General features: G+C 36.8%; 2 protein-coding genes across 4 annotated transcripts in view; one reads left to right on the top strand and one right to left on the bottom strand.

Moving 5' to 3' along the window:
* The window catches only part of LOC125235424, a 38,250-nt gene extending 34,736 nt beyond the window's left edge, over positions 1-3,514 (top strand). Inside the window, exons 5-6 of the mRNA XM_048141982.1 lie at positions 301-563; positions 1,319-3,514. Of these exons, the coding sequence (XP_047997939.1) occupies positions 301-563; positions 1,319-3,424 (2,369 nt within the window). The 3' untranslated portion in view covers positions 3,425-3,514. The remainder of the gene's footprint in view (positions 1-300; positions 564-1,318) is intronic.
* A 1,780-nt stretch (positions 3,515-5,294) lies between these two features.
* The window catches only part of LOC125235427 (inositol-trisphosphate 3-kinase A), a 215,009-nt gene continuing 204,075 nt past the window's right edge, over positions 5,295-16,228 (bottom strand). For all 3 annotated transcript variants that reach the window (XM_048141984.1, XM_048141986.1, XM_048141985.1), the window contains 5 exons: positions 12,302-12,481; positions 9,489-9,561; positions 8,459-8,586; positions 6,370-6,621; positions 5,295-6,036 (listed from right to left, as the gene is read on the bottom strand). In XM_048141984.1, coding sequence (XP_047997941.1) covers positions 5,707-6,036; positions 6,370-6,621; positions 8,459-8,586; positions 9,489-9,561; positions 12,302-12,481 — 963 coding nt within the window. In that variant the 3' untranslated portion in view covers positions 5,295-5,706. The remainder of the gene's footprint in view (positions 6,037-6,369; positions 6,622-8,458; positions 8,587-9,488; positions 9,562-12,301; positions 12,482-16,228) is intronic.

The following is a 16,228-nucleotide window of genomic DNA, read 5'->3' as shown; positions in this document are numbered from 1 at the left end:
CGTTCAGTTATCTAAATACTTAGGTAATTCTGGTCATAATAATAGGAGCACCTTACCAAGTATTATTTCATCATAAATCAGTATACTATAAATTCCCTAATCTTTGAGGTAGGTATGAGTTATTGTTGAGATTGTTGTAAAAGTTCACAGTTGGCAACAGTTTTAATTCTCTTTGTATCTTTCCTTACATAAGTTACATACATACATACAATCACGCCTGTATCCCATGTTGAAGGGGTAGGCAACGTCACTATACAGGTAAATCTTCCCTTAGTACCACTAATAGTGTGATATTTTTAGGTACCGTCAACAACGGCTTTGCAAATGGCTATTTCATCACTTACCAAATATTCCTCATATTCTGGATCACCTTCGGCCTCGGTTACATCGTGATGTTGCTCGGTTTCATCACCAGCGGCATGAGATCAGAATCCGTCCATCGGTTGGAGCAAAAATTCGCTAATCAGTTCAAGTCTACACAAAACAAGATCTTACAAGGCTTTACCAGGGATATGGCAGTGATAAGGAAGATCATAAACGAAGCAAATCTTATTAAACTGAAGGTTAGTTCCTTTTATAGAAAGTCGTAAAATGTATAGTTTGCACTTAAAGCAGTTAAGTTCAAGAAAAACGTCAAAATAATGTAAAATTGATAGTTTTGGTCGGTGAAATACTACACTTTCCGATATCTAATAGATATATTTAATTCAAGTTTCAATTAGAGCATCTTATTATCTTGATTCTTATCAGACGGGATTTTTGAAAACTAACCTGAAACCTCTTATGCCTTAGTGATCATAAATTTCAATTACTTATGTATTATAATATTATGTTACATATTTGTAAACTACTTTCAAAAGTAAAGTACCTATACTTATTTATACCGTGTGTGGTATCAAAGTAAAGCCCTTTAATTTGATACCTACCACACACGGTATAATTAAGTGCTCGGTTGCGATTTCACTCTTTTTCACATGAAAGTCCTCTTTAAAGGATAGTCAGACTAGACTGCCATCGCCTAGCCAGAGCTTCCGGCGCTTCTTTTCTATGAGAATCATATCCCTAATGATTACCAAACACCCATTCTAGTAATTGATGTGTCGACTCGAGGCCTTCAATACCTTCTCTAATAGTTACAAAAAAAATCCCAACTTACTTTGTTTTCCTACTTGATGCCAACGTTAATCTCACGTAAAATACACCGGTTTTCGTTCGATTGACGAAGTTAATTCAATACTTTTTTAGTATGTACTTAGTTACAAAAACATTTTTTTTAATTTCATTGTTTTGTGTGCTTAATTGTTTTATCGTTTTTCAGCCAGTGTACGTCGATACAGCGCCCCGCCTAATAAGAAGTGCAAGCTGTCCTAATTTTACCTACGATGTTGAACCACGAGGCCCCATTTACAAGAGGAAAAGAGCGAACTCTGAGAACATTCACTTATCGAGTAGAGATATCTTACGAATTCAATCAGATACAGACTTACTTGGAATAGATAAAGATAAAACATTCAGCGCAACAGCTATTGTTAAACCCGCTGAGTTATTAGCAAGAGTTGTTAATGTTTTGGGCGGGTTCGAGCCACAGGAGCAAGAAAGAGGCGTTCACATGTTTAATGATGAGGAAATTTTGGCAAGTGAAAAACCACCAGTATTCAGTATTGGCCAAGATATTATCAAAAATTCACCGAAGAGGACGAGAGCTTGCAGCGTAGCCGTTCCTAATTATAAAAAGGACTCTGTTCCTACGATAGATCATGATTTAACCTGGACAAATGGAGATACAGCAGATAAGTTTAGAAGAGAAGCTAATATTAGGACAGGCAAATTGTCCGTTCCTGAAGCTGGAATTACTGTCAATCCTGTCGAGGAAACCCAACCTAAAAGTATTTTATCAAAAATATTCCGAAGATCCAGTTCTACTGAAGATCCTGCTGATTATATTAAAAATTCCATGAAGGGTAGAGTCAGCATAGCCCAAGGAGTCAACGAAAACGTTACTAGCAAGCCTAGACGTGGAAGTATTTTCCCATCATTCAATTTAAATGAGGAAGACGATCAAGCTCAAGCTTATAGAGAAAAAACGAAAAAGGGCCGACGCAGTATTTTCCCCACATTTGACTTTTCTGAAGAAACTGACGAGGATGAGGCTGCAATTAAGAAGTACCAACAGAAAAAGAGGCACAGTATATTTCCTACGTTCGATTTTAGTGAAGATGCCGATGAAGATGCTGGTCACGCTTACAGAGAGAAAACAAAAAGAGGTCGACGCAGTATTTTCCCAACGTTTGATTTCAGTGATCCGGAAGAAGATATGGCTAATAAATATAAAGAGACCACAAAGCGAGGTAGGCGAAGTATTTTCCCTACCTTCGACTTTAGTGAGCCTAAGAACAATGACGATGATGATGATACAATAGATGAGCATGAAGTTCAAAAGTATCAAAATAAAACAAAGAAAGGTCGTCTAAGTCTTTTCCCAACTTTTGGAAAATCTAAAAAGAACGACGAGGAAGAAGTTATACCGGATAATTCTGAAGAAGTTTTAGATTATCAAAAGAAAACAAGTCGCGGTCGGCTTAGCTTGTTCCCTACATTTGGTAAACATAAAGCTAGTACTTCTAGTGAACCAACAAGTGATTTAGAAGCTAGCATTAAAGATTATCAAAGGCGAATAGGACAAGGACGTGCAAGTATCTCTGGTGATAATGAAGATGATAACTTCGATAACGAATTGCAGAATTACAAGCAAAAAACTAAGCGGGGCCGCGGCAGCATGTTCGATCCCGATGTCAATTTATCTAGTCTTCCCGAGTCGGAACAAGTTGAAGTATTAGAGCACACAAGCGTAGCGGACTTGCTACGCGCTTTAGCAATGTTGGAGACTCCTGGTCCTGACAATTCTACAACCGCAGAACCTACAGGTATCTTAGACTTGCTAGCTGGGGGCGGCCCACCGCCCGCTTCGGCTAGGAGGCGAGGTTCAATAAGACCAGAATTTAAACTTCCACCTATTCCGGATCTACCTCAACGCAAACCTGAACCTCCGCCTGAAGCGGTGGAGTCAGCAGGTCCTAGAAGAAGAAGAGTATCTGGCAGAGGAGCAGCTCCGCAGTTCACGCCTTCATTAGCTACTGTTGTAGCCGGTGCGGAGCTTCAGACAGCTGCAAACTCTAGAGAGAATCGCATGACGATGATTACTCAGCCCCCTCCTCCCTACTCTGAGAGCGTCGATGAGGCTACCCAGCCTAAAGCCAGAAGGTATTCCCCGGCCCCTGGTGGGCCGGGAAGGTCCACTGGACCCGTGCCTAGATTATTCTCACGTGTTCGCAAAGAAAGTGCTAACAGTATAGAAGAAGAACCAGACTCTAGACGCGGTAGTCTTACGGACGTTGTGATAGATAATAATAAAGACAACACGTAACGCAGTGCCTTTATAGTACAATTTAATGTTTAATTTATTTATTAGTAAGATCGACACTAATTTATGAAATATAAAGCCGTCCAGTTAGTAAAAAAATTGTTTTCATTAATAAATCGTAACCTTGACCAAGTCCTCTGGTGCCTGAGGCTGGAACAGCCAGCCTCAGGGACCAGAGGACTTGGTCACTTTTTCTTTCATATGTGTAATTTATTTCGGTTTTAATTTATATACATAGTAGTGTGACTACTTTAAGACAGCACAAGTTGAAATATTTTCAATAGATTATAATTTAACTTGTGTTCATTAGAATATATGTAAATTATAAAAAAAACTATCATTTGAAAATATATATTTATTTTTTTTTTTATTTAATATTATGCAGCAATATAAATATGACGAAAAAGAATATCGGATTAAAAAGTTTTTTGACTGCTAAACTAGAGCACGCTTGTTTAGCTGTAACTCGATGTTCACAAGACATTAAAAGATTTCTAGATTTTCTTTTCTGTTCTTTTGTTTGCACCGCCTACAATCTTCTCTGCTTTGTCTTAAGGTTGACTGGTAGAAAATGCCTTATGGCATTAAGTTCGCCTTTTATACATTAAGTTTGTCTTTTGTGCAATAAAGTTTAAATAAATAAATAAAACGAAAATTTTAACTCGTATTGTTTTGAAGACATATTGAAAAAATATTGAATGAGTTTGTCCAGAACTTTTCACCAAAATGTTTTTAAAAATACACTAAGGTCCATTAGGGTAATTCCGAAAGTCGCATATAAAGTAATTACCCTAATGTACTTAGTTATTTTAAAATATTTTGCGCCCCGTGTAAGCCTATGAACGTATGCGAAATGAAATCTGGACAAAGTTTTGATATCGTACAGAGTAAGTAAATAAATAATCTAAAATAATGTATAAATGCCAGATTAAAGTTTACATATCTGTCATTGAAACAGGTAAGTTTCATGAGTATTGGATTCCTTTTTTCGAAATGATGGTCAATCGAGAAGGAGGACCTAGCGAAACAGTTTGTAATTTCTAATACATACCAATTTTCAGTGACCGAATGCAAAGCCCGAGGAAAGTTTTGTAGGAAGGGTTAGAAGCTAACTGTCAATTTATAATATTTTTGCGTCCTTTTTCTTTACAAAAACTACCGCAACAAAGCGTGGTTCAAGAAAACATTACAGCATTGGCAAGTTTTCTGGGAGAGATTTGATTAAAAGGCACAAAATCTTACAGAGAGCTCGAGACAGCATTCGAATGGGGCAGCGAAAGTGATAAAAATTATCTTGAAGACATGAGTATCGATACACATTCAAAAAAAGTTAGGCCTATAGTCTTCAAAAATAAAATAAAAAACTTTGAAAATGCTGCTACGCCGTTAAGTCAAAAAATGTAAAAAACAGCTGTTTTTGCATTTCTGGGTTTCTGAATGACTAATAATATGTCGAGTAAATGGAATTTCACGACAAGAAAACTATTATTTTGAGAACACTAATAATCCTACGGACAAGAATGTGAAAAATGTCGAGCACACGAAGCTTCTTTAAAAAGTTATCACATGGAAGATGAATTTGGACCTTAAAAAATGCTAACATTGGTTTTGTCGACACCGATGGACATAAAGTATAACAAGTTCTGTTAGAAGCCTCACATTGGCGAAAACTAACTCTTTTATTTATCGATATTCAATACATAATTAAAATCACGAAAGATATCAAAAATAAACTATGTTATATTAATTTTATAAGACATTGAATTTTGTCCAGATTTCATTCCGCATACGTTATACATAAGTAGTATCATTTTGCTTTGTGATTTTATAAGTCATTTTAATTGATTAGGAAGGCAAATATCAAACAAGTAAAAATGTGATTATGTTTTAATTTGTATCTCCAGATTACTTAGTCTTACTTAACCTATATATCTAAATATATTTAGTCATTACACTAATATAGTGTAGATAATTACAACAAAATAAATAACTAATTATTACGTGAATCCTGATACAATTAACACATTAAAAATCCACATTCAGTTCAGACGAAACAATATGTCAATAAAAATAATTTGCGGGTCCCTAAACTAAGCATGAGTATTTGAAACGCCTTAGCAACAATACCGGAAGGGTCATAATACTTAAATAATATTTACAAACAGTAACATCCACTTTTGATTACAATTCACGTAAAACAACTTCGGTAAGCGAATGTCACTCGCTATGCAAAACTGCCGAAATGTGCTCAGCACAAGTCACATCTAAAAGACTCAGTCAACGCATCAAGTTGCTAAACTGTCCTGTCTGACAGTTTTTTCTATACTCTGTTCCGTGTTTGTGTTCTCGTTAATCATAGTTTCAAATATGGATATGAGGTTATCAATTCCGATGAGGTAACCATCTTCATGGTTTCCAACTTTCCAAGAGGAGTTGTGGTCAATATTGACGTTGTCGGGCACTGGGACAGTTTTGGCGAAGTCGATCATCCAGATGGAGGCGCGTCGCTTGTCGTGGACGAAGAGTAAGGAACTGCCGATGAGCTCGTGTGTTCGGAAGAAGTGGGACTCGATCAGAGTCGCGCGGATGCTCTTTAACCTTTCCAAATATCTGGCCTGGAAAAGTAAATAAATTAGGTTAATATATGTAGGTACTACTACTACTACTAACGAAACGCCGCGAAAGGTAGTCTGGCTCTGTCGCGCCAATACGCAAGAGCGATAGAGATAGAGCGTTTCGTTTCGTGAGCGTTTCGTGAGCGTTTGTGCCATTTGGCTACGCACCCAGGGCACCTGCGACAAAGTTGTAAATGCCTGTTATTCATACTTATAATGAATAGACGATTTTGTTCTATTATGATAGCTCCTCATTTATAGTCCTTTTCTATAAGTATTCAGAAACATGAATAATCCAAATACATTATACATTTCACTTCAAAAGCAACTTACCGGAGCATTAGGAAAATTGCTGGTAAACTCCTTAAACGCCTCCATGATCTGGTCTCTGGACTTAGTAGTCTTGAAGTCTTTTGAGCTGGTGCCATCAGCTTTCTTGACGCCATCGATCCTGAAGCCGAGAGTCGACGTGGAACTGATGGTTTCCCTCCAGATCATGTAGCGGGGCTTGGTGACGCCTTTACTTCTGTGCTCCTCTTCTGAAGGCGCTTTTGGGTCTATTTGGATCATTTTCTCGTACATATCCTGGAATAGAAATTTCGGGTTTAGATAAGACATACATATAAACTCAGACTTTAAGATACATACGTCAATTATTAGCTCTAGATACGATTGAATCAGATATGTCAGTGTCAAAATGACTTTTCAAAAATGAAAAATCATAATATCCCTAACGTACCTTAGGAATTACAGTTAGAATCGAGCCGAAAGGTTATTATAACCATATAGACGTAGCATCATTGATATGGAAATCAAATCAAATGAAGATAGAAACATAAAAAGAAGCAAAGACATTAAAGTAACATGCCGCATAAATATCAGAGATTTGAACTAGAAGGGCAAATAGAAACACGTGTTTCAAATAAATAGTTATTTGTTATACAAGGGGGCAAAGTTGTATTTTAACGCCGAGTGTGGAATTAAAAAACGAGCAAGTGAAAGGATTCTATAGTTGAACCACGAGCGAAGCGAGTGGTTCGAGAATAGAATCCTGAACTTGCGAGTTTTTTAACACACGAGAAGTAAAATACTTTTGCACCCGAGTGTAACACAAAACTTTTCCCCTCACTATAGCGAGGAAACTACAACGCAAAAAATGCGTTTATCACTGCTTCCAGTAGTTCCACAGGTGGTAAATCATCTTTATTACTAGATTCATCTACTTTTATCAACTTAAAAGCAGTTAATTTGACTTTATTCAAGGTCAAATTACTTTACCCACTAGTGGATAAAATGCGTTTTTACCCGCTGGTATTAAAGGACAAAACGTGTTTCCGAGCTAGTGAGGGGAAAAATTAATTATTATAAGCTGAACAATTAAGAGCCGAACTTAGCCATAATGACAAGTTTATTTTCGTCTTAATGTTTTACGTCAATCGATTGAATCATTTAAAGATTATAATGAAACAAAAGAATGATTGTTAATTTATGATGTTTATGTCATTTTATCCTCACGTATCTCGTTCTTCTGTTAATGGGCGTTGTTATTTATAAACAGCTTGATAGTGAGGCTATTTATAGGGATCAACAAGTAGGAATGACGTCATTGGGTGTAATCTAGTCTTAACTGTCGTAAGGTCAATAAAGAGAAATGGTTGACAATTAAGAATAAAAAACAAGTTTCTTCTATTGATATGGTTTCATCATATGACTATTTCATATTATCTACGACTAGCTAAGCATATTCCCAGTAAAGTAAAAGTACCTATCTCGAAAATACTATACCTACTAATTAAGTTAATATACAAATAAGTTTGAGTTCCGTTTGAGTTCTTCAGCACTGTCACTATTTACTTCAGTTCCGTTGCCGTCCTGCGGATCGATTGTCAGTGACCGCCTTTGGGAATGATAAAATAGGGCCTATAAGTACAGCATTATCCCTATAATCACAGCATTTTGTGATTGAAGAGCATTATCTATTGATTTTTTCTATTATAAATGGGGTTAATCTGGGCCACAGACTAGCCAAAGGCAAAGACATGGCCTACGATGGAGTGAACTCGCCCAGAAGATAAATTTGATGCTGAGCCAGATTGCTTAGACACACTCTAGTAGAATTCCGCTTGACCATTTCGGAACACAATCCTTATCTTCTTATGTCCCGGCGTACTTGTACAAATTATATTCAAATTTGAACTCTTAGGGAACTTGCACCAACCACTTAGCTCAGGGTTAGTGGGCTGTCATCTGTCAAATTCCATATAAAATAGTGGGTTAACCCACCACAGTTATAAACTAGTGGGTTAGTCAAGTGGTTGGTGCAAGTGGGCCTTAAAGAAATAAAATAAAGTTCCAAATTCAAAATCGGAAAAAAAAAATCCTGAGTCATACGAGCTTAAAGTTGTATATAAAAGCAACTTACTTTTCTCAGCTTTGTCTTTTCTTTAGCCTTAGCCAGTTCCTCCTCCAGATATGTCCTGACTCCGATCTTGCAGTCCATCACGCAGGGGCAGTCGAAGTTGCTCAGCAGGTCTTGGAGTTGGAGGTATACTGATAGTTGGTGGTTAAGGAGTATTTTGGATTGTGAGATTTATGACTGGCTGGTATTTTGGCTATCTGCTATTTGATCAGGTCATCACACTCCATTACGTTTACATTTTTTAAATTTGTTATTCGAAGTTAACACTTCGAACTTATCTTTAGTCTTATCTTTTCTAAGTTAATAGAATAATACAATAGAAATGCAAGTTATATCAATATCTTACATGGTTAGGTCAATGTACTAAACATTTAATCTAATTTATAAAAAAAAAATCGTCTAATTTACGCCTATCGCCCGCTGACCTCACATCGGATGGTAAAGTATTCACGTTTGGTTTCATCATTGACCTCCTAGAGTTTAATCACTTTCATCACGTGTTCATTGTTAAACATAATTATTAGTACTTAACAGTGATATGATCATATCAATTTACTCCGTCCGTTACCTACCTAATTATAGTATGGGAGTGAATTTATTAGAATAGTGGATGTTGCTTTAGATGATAATTATTGTTGTTCTACAAAGTACTACAAATTGTTGAGGAACAACATACAACAACATACAATCACGCCTGTATCCCATAAAGGGGTAGGCAGAACACATGAAACTACTAAAGCTTCAGTGCCACTCTTGGCAAATAAGGGGTTGAAAGAAAACGAAACTGTGACATTGCAGTGACAGGTTGCCAGGTTGTTGAGGAAATCACAGTTAAAACAAGTAAAATAAAATAGATAGCCTGAATCAGAAATTTGAATATTTATCTATGCTATTGATTTTGTGTCAGAATCAAAAATTACTAAATCCAATAGTAAAATGCACTATAAATGTACGTAAATGCGCGAAAATCATTTCCTTATCTGAAACGGAACTTTTGCTTTCATTCAATCAATGTTTTTATCAAAAAGGATACGTTCTCCATCGTCGCAAGTGACTTGGCCCTTGTACTCCGGGACAAATGGCCGTAGAATGTCTTTCATCAGCAACTGAAACGAAAAAAAAAATACAAATTAGAGACCCTTCGAAATCACATATCTTGCTTGAACTTAAGAGGAAAGGGTCTCCCTCCACACAAGCGTAGTCCTCATTTTCCATTAATACATTTCTACCATTAAAGCCTGACCAGGCCCCGTAGCCGAATGACACAAACGCTCACGAAACGAAACGCTCGTAGATATCTGTCTCTATCGCTCTTGCGTATTGGCGCGACAGAGCCAGACTACCTTTCGCGGCGTTTCGTTTTCGGTTTGCGGCAGAAATGCCATTCGGCTACGGCAGCAGAAATATATGACTACGCGCCATCTTGCGATATTTCATTAGAACTATTTTCTTCATACTAAACTGAAATGTCACTCCATATATCAGAATAACAGCGCCCTCCTGACAATAGTCATATATATATGTCCCCTTAGCACAACTTGCCTTGTCGCGCGCGAATCCATACTTGAAGTCGCGCTTGATGTCTGGACTCGCGCCCGACAAGGCAAGTTGTGCTAAAGGGACTAGTCAGGCTTTACCGAGAATCTGTATCTTATAAATTTGCTAAGCATAGTCAATGATAATAATTTACGACCCTTTAAACAGCTCATAAAAGCAAAAACATAATCAGTCGTTGAACTGTTTTTTTATCGAAATAGTTTGGTAATTAAAAATAAAGTAATCTATGACGCATGCCTAACAAATTATCATGGCTGACGTCAAACGACTAACTGGAATGGTCAGAACTCAAATCTATTTTAACATAATTGATTCCCATGCAGCCGTAAACTTCCTATGTTGGGCACTCTTAGTTATTTTTCCAAAAATAGCTACGAATTGTTATTTCAGAAACCTTTTATCCTTCATTAGCAAGATGAAAAAAAAGGTGATGAGTTCTTAAGCTCTATTTCCAAATATTACCTATGTAATATCTATGCATATTTGTTATAGTGATTTGTTTGACACTTATTGTTTTTTTTGCGCTATGCAAATCATCTTTCGTCAACAATAAGGAGTTCAAGTAGCTGGGTAAAACCATGGCGTCGACGAAACCTTTAAGTAGGTAAGTGCGCATTTTGAATCGTCAAAATCCCTGAATATACATTATTATTGTCATATGTATGACATTTAAGAAAAAACAGTAGTATTACAAGAGATATTATTAAAATGGAAGAAATATCAGGGACGGAGTTATATTTTCTTAAATAAACTTTGAATACCTATTAGAGAAAATAAAAATACGTCATAAATAATATCGCAAATAAAAAAATCGATAGAAATAAATATTTTTTCAAAACAAAGAAATGCATATTACGCTATAATAGTAATGACTATAATGAGGCTATAAAGAGACAAATAATATTTTAATGGAACTTAATATAATTATCATAAAAAACGCGGCAACATTATAAATTCTTCAAGTCTAAATAAGGATTCGATCCACTTATGCGAATTCCAAATCACATCAACATTTTAATGACAGACTACGTGCAATAAAACACGTCTACATATCATGGTCTGAATCCACAAACCTCGTAACTCCATTATCAACTTTAACTGACAACTATAAAGTTGCTACCTGCCGGCGTATCATGCTTCCAATTTTATCACTTATCCACGTGGATAAAGCATCCGTCACGCTTTAGCAAGTATGTCAGTGTGAGAGTAACAGATGTCTTATCCACGTGGATAAGTGATAAAATTGGCAGCATGATACGCCGGCTGGCTAACGTTTTTCCGAGGAGATAAGAGGTTTGCAACATTAGCCGACGCCATGTATCCTCCGATATTTTTTTATGACTCACAAAGACTAGAGAAATTAAGAAAAATGAGGCTGTGACACTGGAAAACCATTTGTCACAATTCCTAGTAGCTGTACCACATATGGTTGCGTATGCGGAAAATTAACAGCAACTTTTGAAACAAAAGAATGGCACCAGTTAAGGAGTAATTAGAAATCTCATTCATGGGTTAGTCATGCGGTTTTACTGAGTAATCTTCAAATCTTCCTTGTATCTTGTAAAGTGTAAAGTCTACATTGACCTTTTAGGGGATGTAGGCACTGTAGAAGGTAGGCACTGCTTGCTACATGTGACCGTTAAAGGGATGTAGAACGTCCTGCTTACGTACTAAAAGCAGAGCGCTGCTTTTTTACCGTATTCGAACAATGCTCCTAAGGTGTGAGCACATCTCGGACACTGGCGATCAAATATATGAAAGAGGTGCGTTCCTAGCACACATTCTAAGCTCGTGTAGGTGAACGCGTACCATGCTTGTATGAGTGAGATATAACAGGTTGACTGTTCTCGTTTTTGACAGGCGGTAACTGTGAGGTAACCGAGAGGGGGTGGGCGGCGCTTTCAGCGGGGAGCGGGAGTGGCCATACTGTACGATAGTACTCTTTATTATACTGTGGTGTGAGTAAGATGTGCGACATGGTACCGTCAGTGTCAGAAGTGACAATTTCTTCAAACAAAAACGTAAATTTTACCACTAACATACGCAACAAAAGCTGAAGACGCGAAATCAAGTTGAAAGTTTGTAGATAGATTTGTAATTTTAATGCACTTCCTCGAATCGCGAGTGCGTAAGTTTTTCATGCAAATAACCTTAACAAAATAACATAGGTAAGCTTGGAAATAAAAAAAGAACAGAAAAAATACAGTCTTGTTTAAAATTTAAACTCATCATCACTGGATACCAAGTCCAGAAAATATCAAGGTGTATCTTATATCTCCATAAAATTACCTGAAAACATTTCTCCTCTTGCGGACATAGCTTCTTGAGTATGGTTCCCTGGTCAGGCCCCGCCTTGAAGTTCCCCTGGTGCCCAGCTAACTGCACCCAGGGATACCGTTGCTTCTTATATGTCTGGAAGAAGGGCGTCCATTGGACGATGTTCCGCAGCTTACGCCATCTTTCTGATTGCTGGAAAGAGAAAAAACCGGTTATAAACACGTGTGTTGAAACCGTGTGATGGATTGGAAACATAATAACATAAAAAAAGTTATGTACATACTAAGTATGAGCGCAAAACTGTTGCGTGCTCGTACATATTCATATTGAAAATGCACTTAATCGAAAAGTAACCAATATATGGCAACAAATTAAATTCTTGGATATTATGGAATCTGAATGGACAAAGAAATTTCGGATAAAAGTGCAATTATTATAAGGGATTTAGACACTAGCTACTGAGCTGCTCAAATGAAAACAAATGTGGCGAGAATGTATTTTACGCAGTAAAGTATCCATGGAAGTTCATAACTATTTATCAGGAACAGGAAAGAAATATAGTACCTACTACAGTCCGTTGGAAGGGTTATTATCATATTTTTTGCATACATTTACCATACATCTCTACAAAAGTTGTATACAGGTACTATCACCCAGCAATAGCAACCTGAAAATCTTCAAGGTCGTGAAATACGACATGAGCGTTAGAGCATACCAATAAAGGTTAAGATACTTTGGCGTATGATAATTCTCGGGAAGGAGTAGGTGCCAAAGTTGTTTATAGCGCATGCGTCACCGTCTGTGCCCATATTTGAAAAACAGAAACAGTCCAGAAAATACTTCGACAGTTGTACCCATCCAGAGGTGAAGGTTTAGGGATGACTCATGCTAAAACAGGGACGATGTGACAATTTCTATAGGAAATGACACGCAATCTCCGGGTTATGCCGTGACTCCTATAGAAATTGACACATCTACCCGCTACGTCCCGTTCTCGTGTGAATCATCTGTTACTTCGCTATTTACTACTGTTTCAATAGGAGACATGCTCTTAATAATGAACAGTTAAACACTCATCGAGACTTAACTTTCTTACATTCATATCAGTGAAGAATGTCAGCTTTCACGTTTCCATCATTCATCGGAAGTGTCGGAACCACATATTGGGTAATGTGGTCCCGATCAGGTGCCGTAACCGAATGGCATTTCTGCGACGCGAAACGAAAACGAAACGCCGCGAAAGGTAGTCTGGATCTGTCGCGCCAATACGCAAGAGCGATATAGATAGATGTCTACGAGCGTTTCGTTTCATGAGCGTTTCTGCCATTCGGCTACGTACCCAGATACGGATAAGGAAGCGCAAAATATACACTAGCGTCTTTTGAGCGTCGGCGTCTAGTAAGTCCAGCGTCGCTGATCAGTTACACCAACTTTGCGTCGAGCACCAGTCATAGAATGGACAATACGCTGACGCTCGGGAGACGCTAGTGTGGGGGATGGCTCTTTATATGTATTTTCCCGCAGTGCATCTTTGGGTTGGTTTTTGATATGTGTGGATAACTATTTGTAAACTTTTGTGAAACCTTTGGGGCTGTTCTGTATTTCAAAGTATTTCCACTTAGAGAAAGCAAAATTTTGCTATAGCCCCCAACGTGCCCCCAACTAACTATGCTGTTTATAATGGTTGAGTTCAATTCAAATATTTTCCGGGCTGGTTTGTAATTCATATACAAAATCTCAAGAAATATTTTCATAGAATGTGGTTTAGGTAATCTATATACGTAAGTACTTAAATATGTTCGTTATAAATGCGGTCATGTATGTATATAAGGGTAAATATCTGCGTACATATATAATTAAATAATTATTAGAACTATACATTATAGGGTTTATATGGGTATATAATGAGGAAAATATTCTCAATAAGTATATCATTATCGTCAATGTTTGTATACGAGTACCTACTTTGTGTTAATTAAATGCAGAAATGAAACTACCTAATTGCTTAAATATCCAATTACTGGCTTGCATGAGTTTTTAAGTTGCACTAAGATATTAATTCGCCATATTTAGAAAATATAATGTTACAATAGTTTATAAGTAGTTGTTTCATAGTATAGTACATATTAAGTATACGCTACTAACAAAAAAAAACTACGAGGTACCTGTCCAAGTACAAACTCTCAAAAGGGCAAAGACTTATTATCTGTCGTTATTTATTTATTATATTGAGGCTTCAAAATATTTTTGAAGTAACAAAATTCGGTACTTATGTACACAACTTACAAAAGTCTAGATAACAATAAACAACTATCACAGACCTTACTCGGACTATGTGTCTTCACGTAAGCACAGTACACCACATCCATGAAATCCTCAATATTGACACAAATATCGGCGACGTACATCTTGCACAAAATTCACAAAAACACGGGTATATCACGCACTAAGTAAACACGAACTGACTGCTGCAACCATAGAGTTGGTAATATAAAGCAACAAACTGAGTAGTCGAGACCGCAGGCGCAGGTGACGTCAATGCCGGGACGTCAACGCATTGGTGGATACCGGTTAGGGGGCGGTCCATGTTCTAAGTAAATGACGATACTATGTCATAGTTTTACAGCGGAGTTTACGTGATGCGAAAATTTGCCTAGATGTATTCATTGACACTTCGTTCCATGCGCGTTATCATTTATTGATGTTGTTATTAGAATTTTAGAATATGATACGCGGATGACGTCTGATGCATGTGACCTGACACTGAATTGAAATTTTAATTAATGTGTATTAGTTTGGTCATGGGCTCAGGATTATGTAGGTACTTATTTTATACTAGCTTTTGCCCGCGGCTACGCTTGCGATAGAAAGAGACAAAAAGTAGCCTATACCTCTCCATCCCTTCAACTATCTCCACCTAAAAAAATCACGTTGATTCGTCGCTCCGTTTCGCACACTTTCCAATTTATAATATTAGTATGGATTCGATGGCAAAATCTATGATTTCATATCTCGATTACATACGTAGGTACCTATCACTTGGTTAAAAAAAAAGGAGAAATCTGCATAAATAAATCACGTATATTTATTAACCTCAAAAAAATGCTGTCAAATGATACCGTAATTCGCCACAAGAGATATATTATAATAGATGACTTTGTGAAAATGTCTTAAATGTCCCCTGGTTATTATTTTACATAATTTATTCAACTGTAATCTGACACGTGATTTTCTCGATAACTTTTATGTAATAGCAATAAATTAATAATATTACCTACTTTAGCAATTTGAAGGTCGCATATGTTACATAATTTCTTCGCGTTGCGTTGAGATGATGTCGATTATAAAACATTTATGTCTTGTCTAGTCTTATCTGTGCACGACGCAGTAGAAAAAATGGAATAACAACGTAAATAAAACGTATTATATGTCATTTTAGAATAATTATTGTACAGAAGTTTCATAATTGGCGCCAAATTTAGTTCCCAGCAGCATTTGGAAACTAATAATAACTTAATTATATTTCCTATATTGATAACTTAACTATATTGTATTTCCTTTGCCTCGTAGAATAATAATATTTTCCAGTAAGTATATGTTTACGACCTAATTCCGTCTATACACTATGTAACATAATTGCCGGAGATAAATCCTACGGCTTATACATTACCTTCTATAGTACCTTTAATTTTCATGGTGTTTATTTTAAAAAAAGGAAGTGGTATTCGTAACCGCTATTCGATACCGGTTATGCTCTTAAATGGATCACCAGCATTAATGTTACACCCTGTAGTTTAATTGCTGACTATAGAGGTTTCCAGAACTGTTTGTGTGCGTCATATTATGCACCATGACGATAATTGTTAAAATACAGATCATTATTTCTTCAGTATCCCATTACACTCCGTTTTCCGCATTTTAATAAATCTACTAAATTAC

This window comes from Leguminivora glycinivorella, chromosome 17, assembly GCF_023078275.1.
Source record: "Leguminivora glycinivorella isolate SPB_JAAS2020 chromosome 17, LegGlyc_1.1, whole genome shotgun sequence".
In the NCBI taxonomy this organism is placed as follows: Eukaryota; Metazoa; Arthropoda; class Insecta; order Lepidoptera; family Tortricidae; genus Leguminivora; species Leguminivora glycinivorella.
This window is presented reverse-complemented; position numbering and strand designations above follow the sequence as displayed.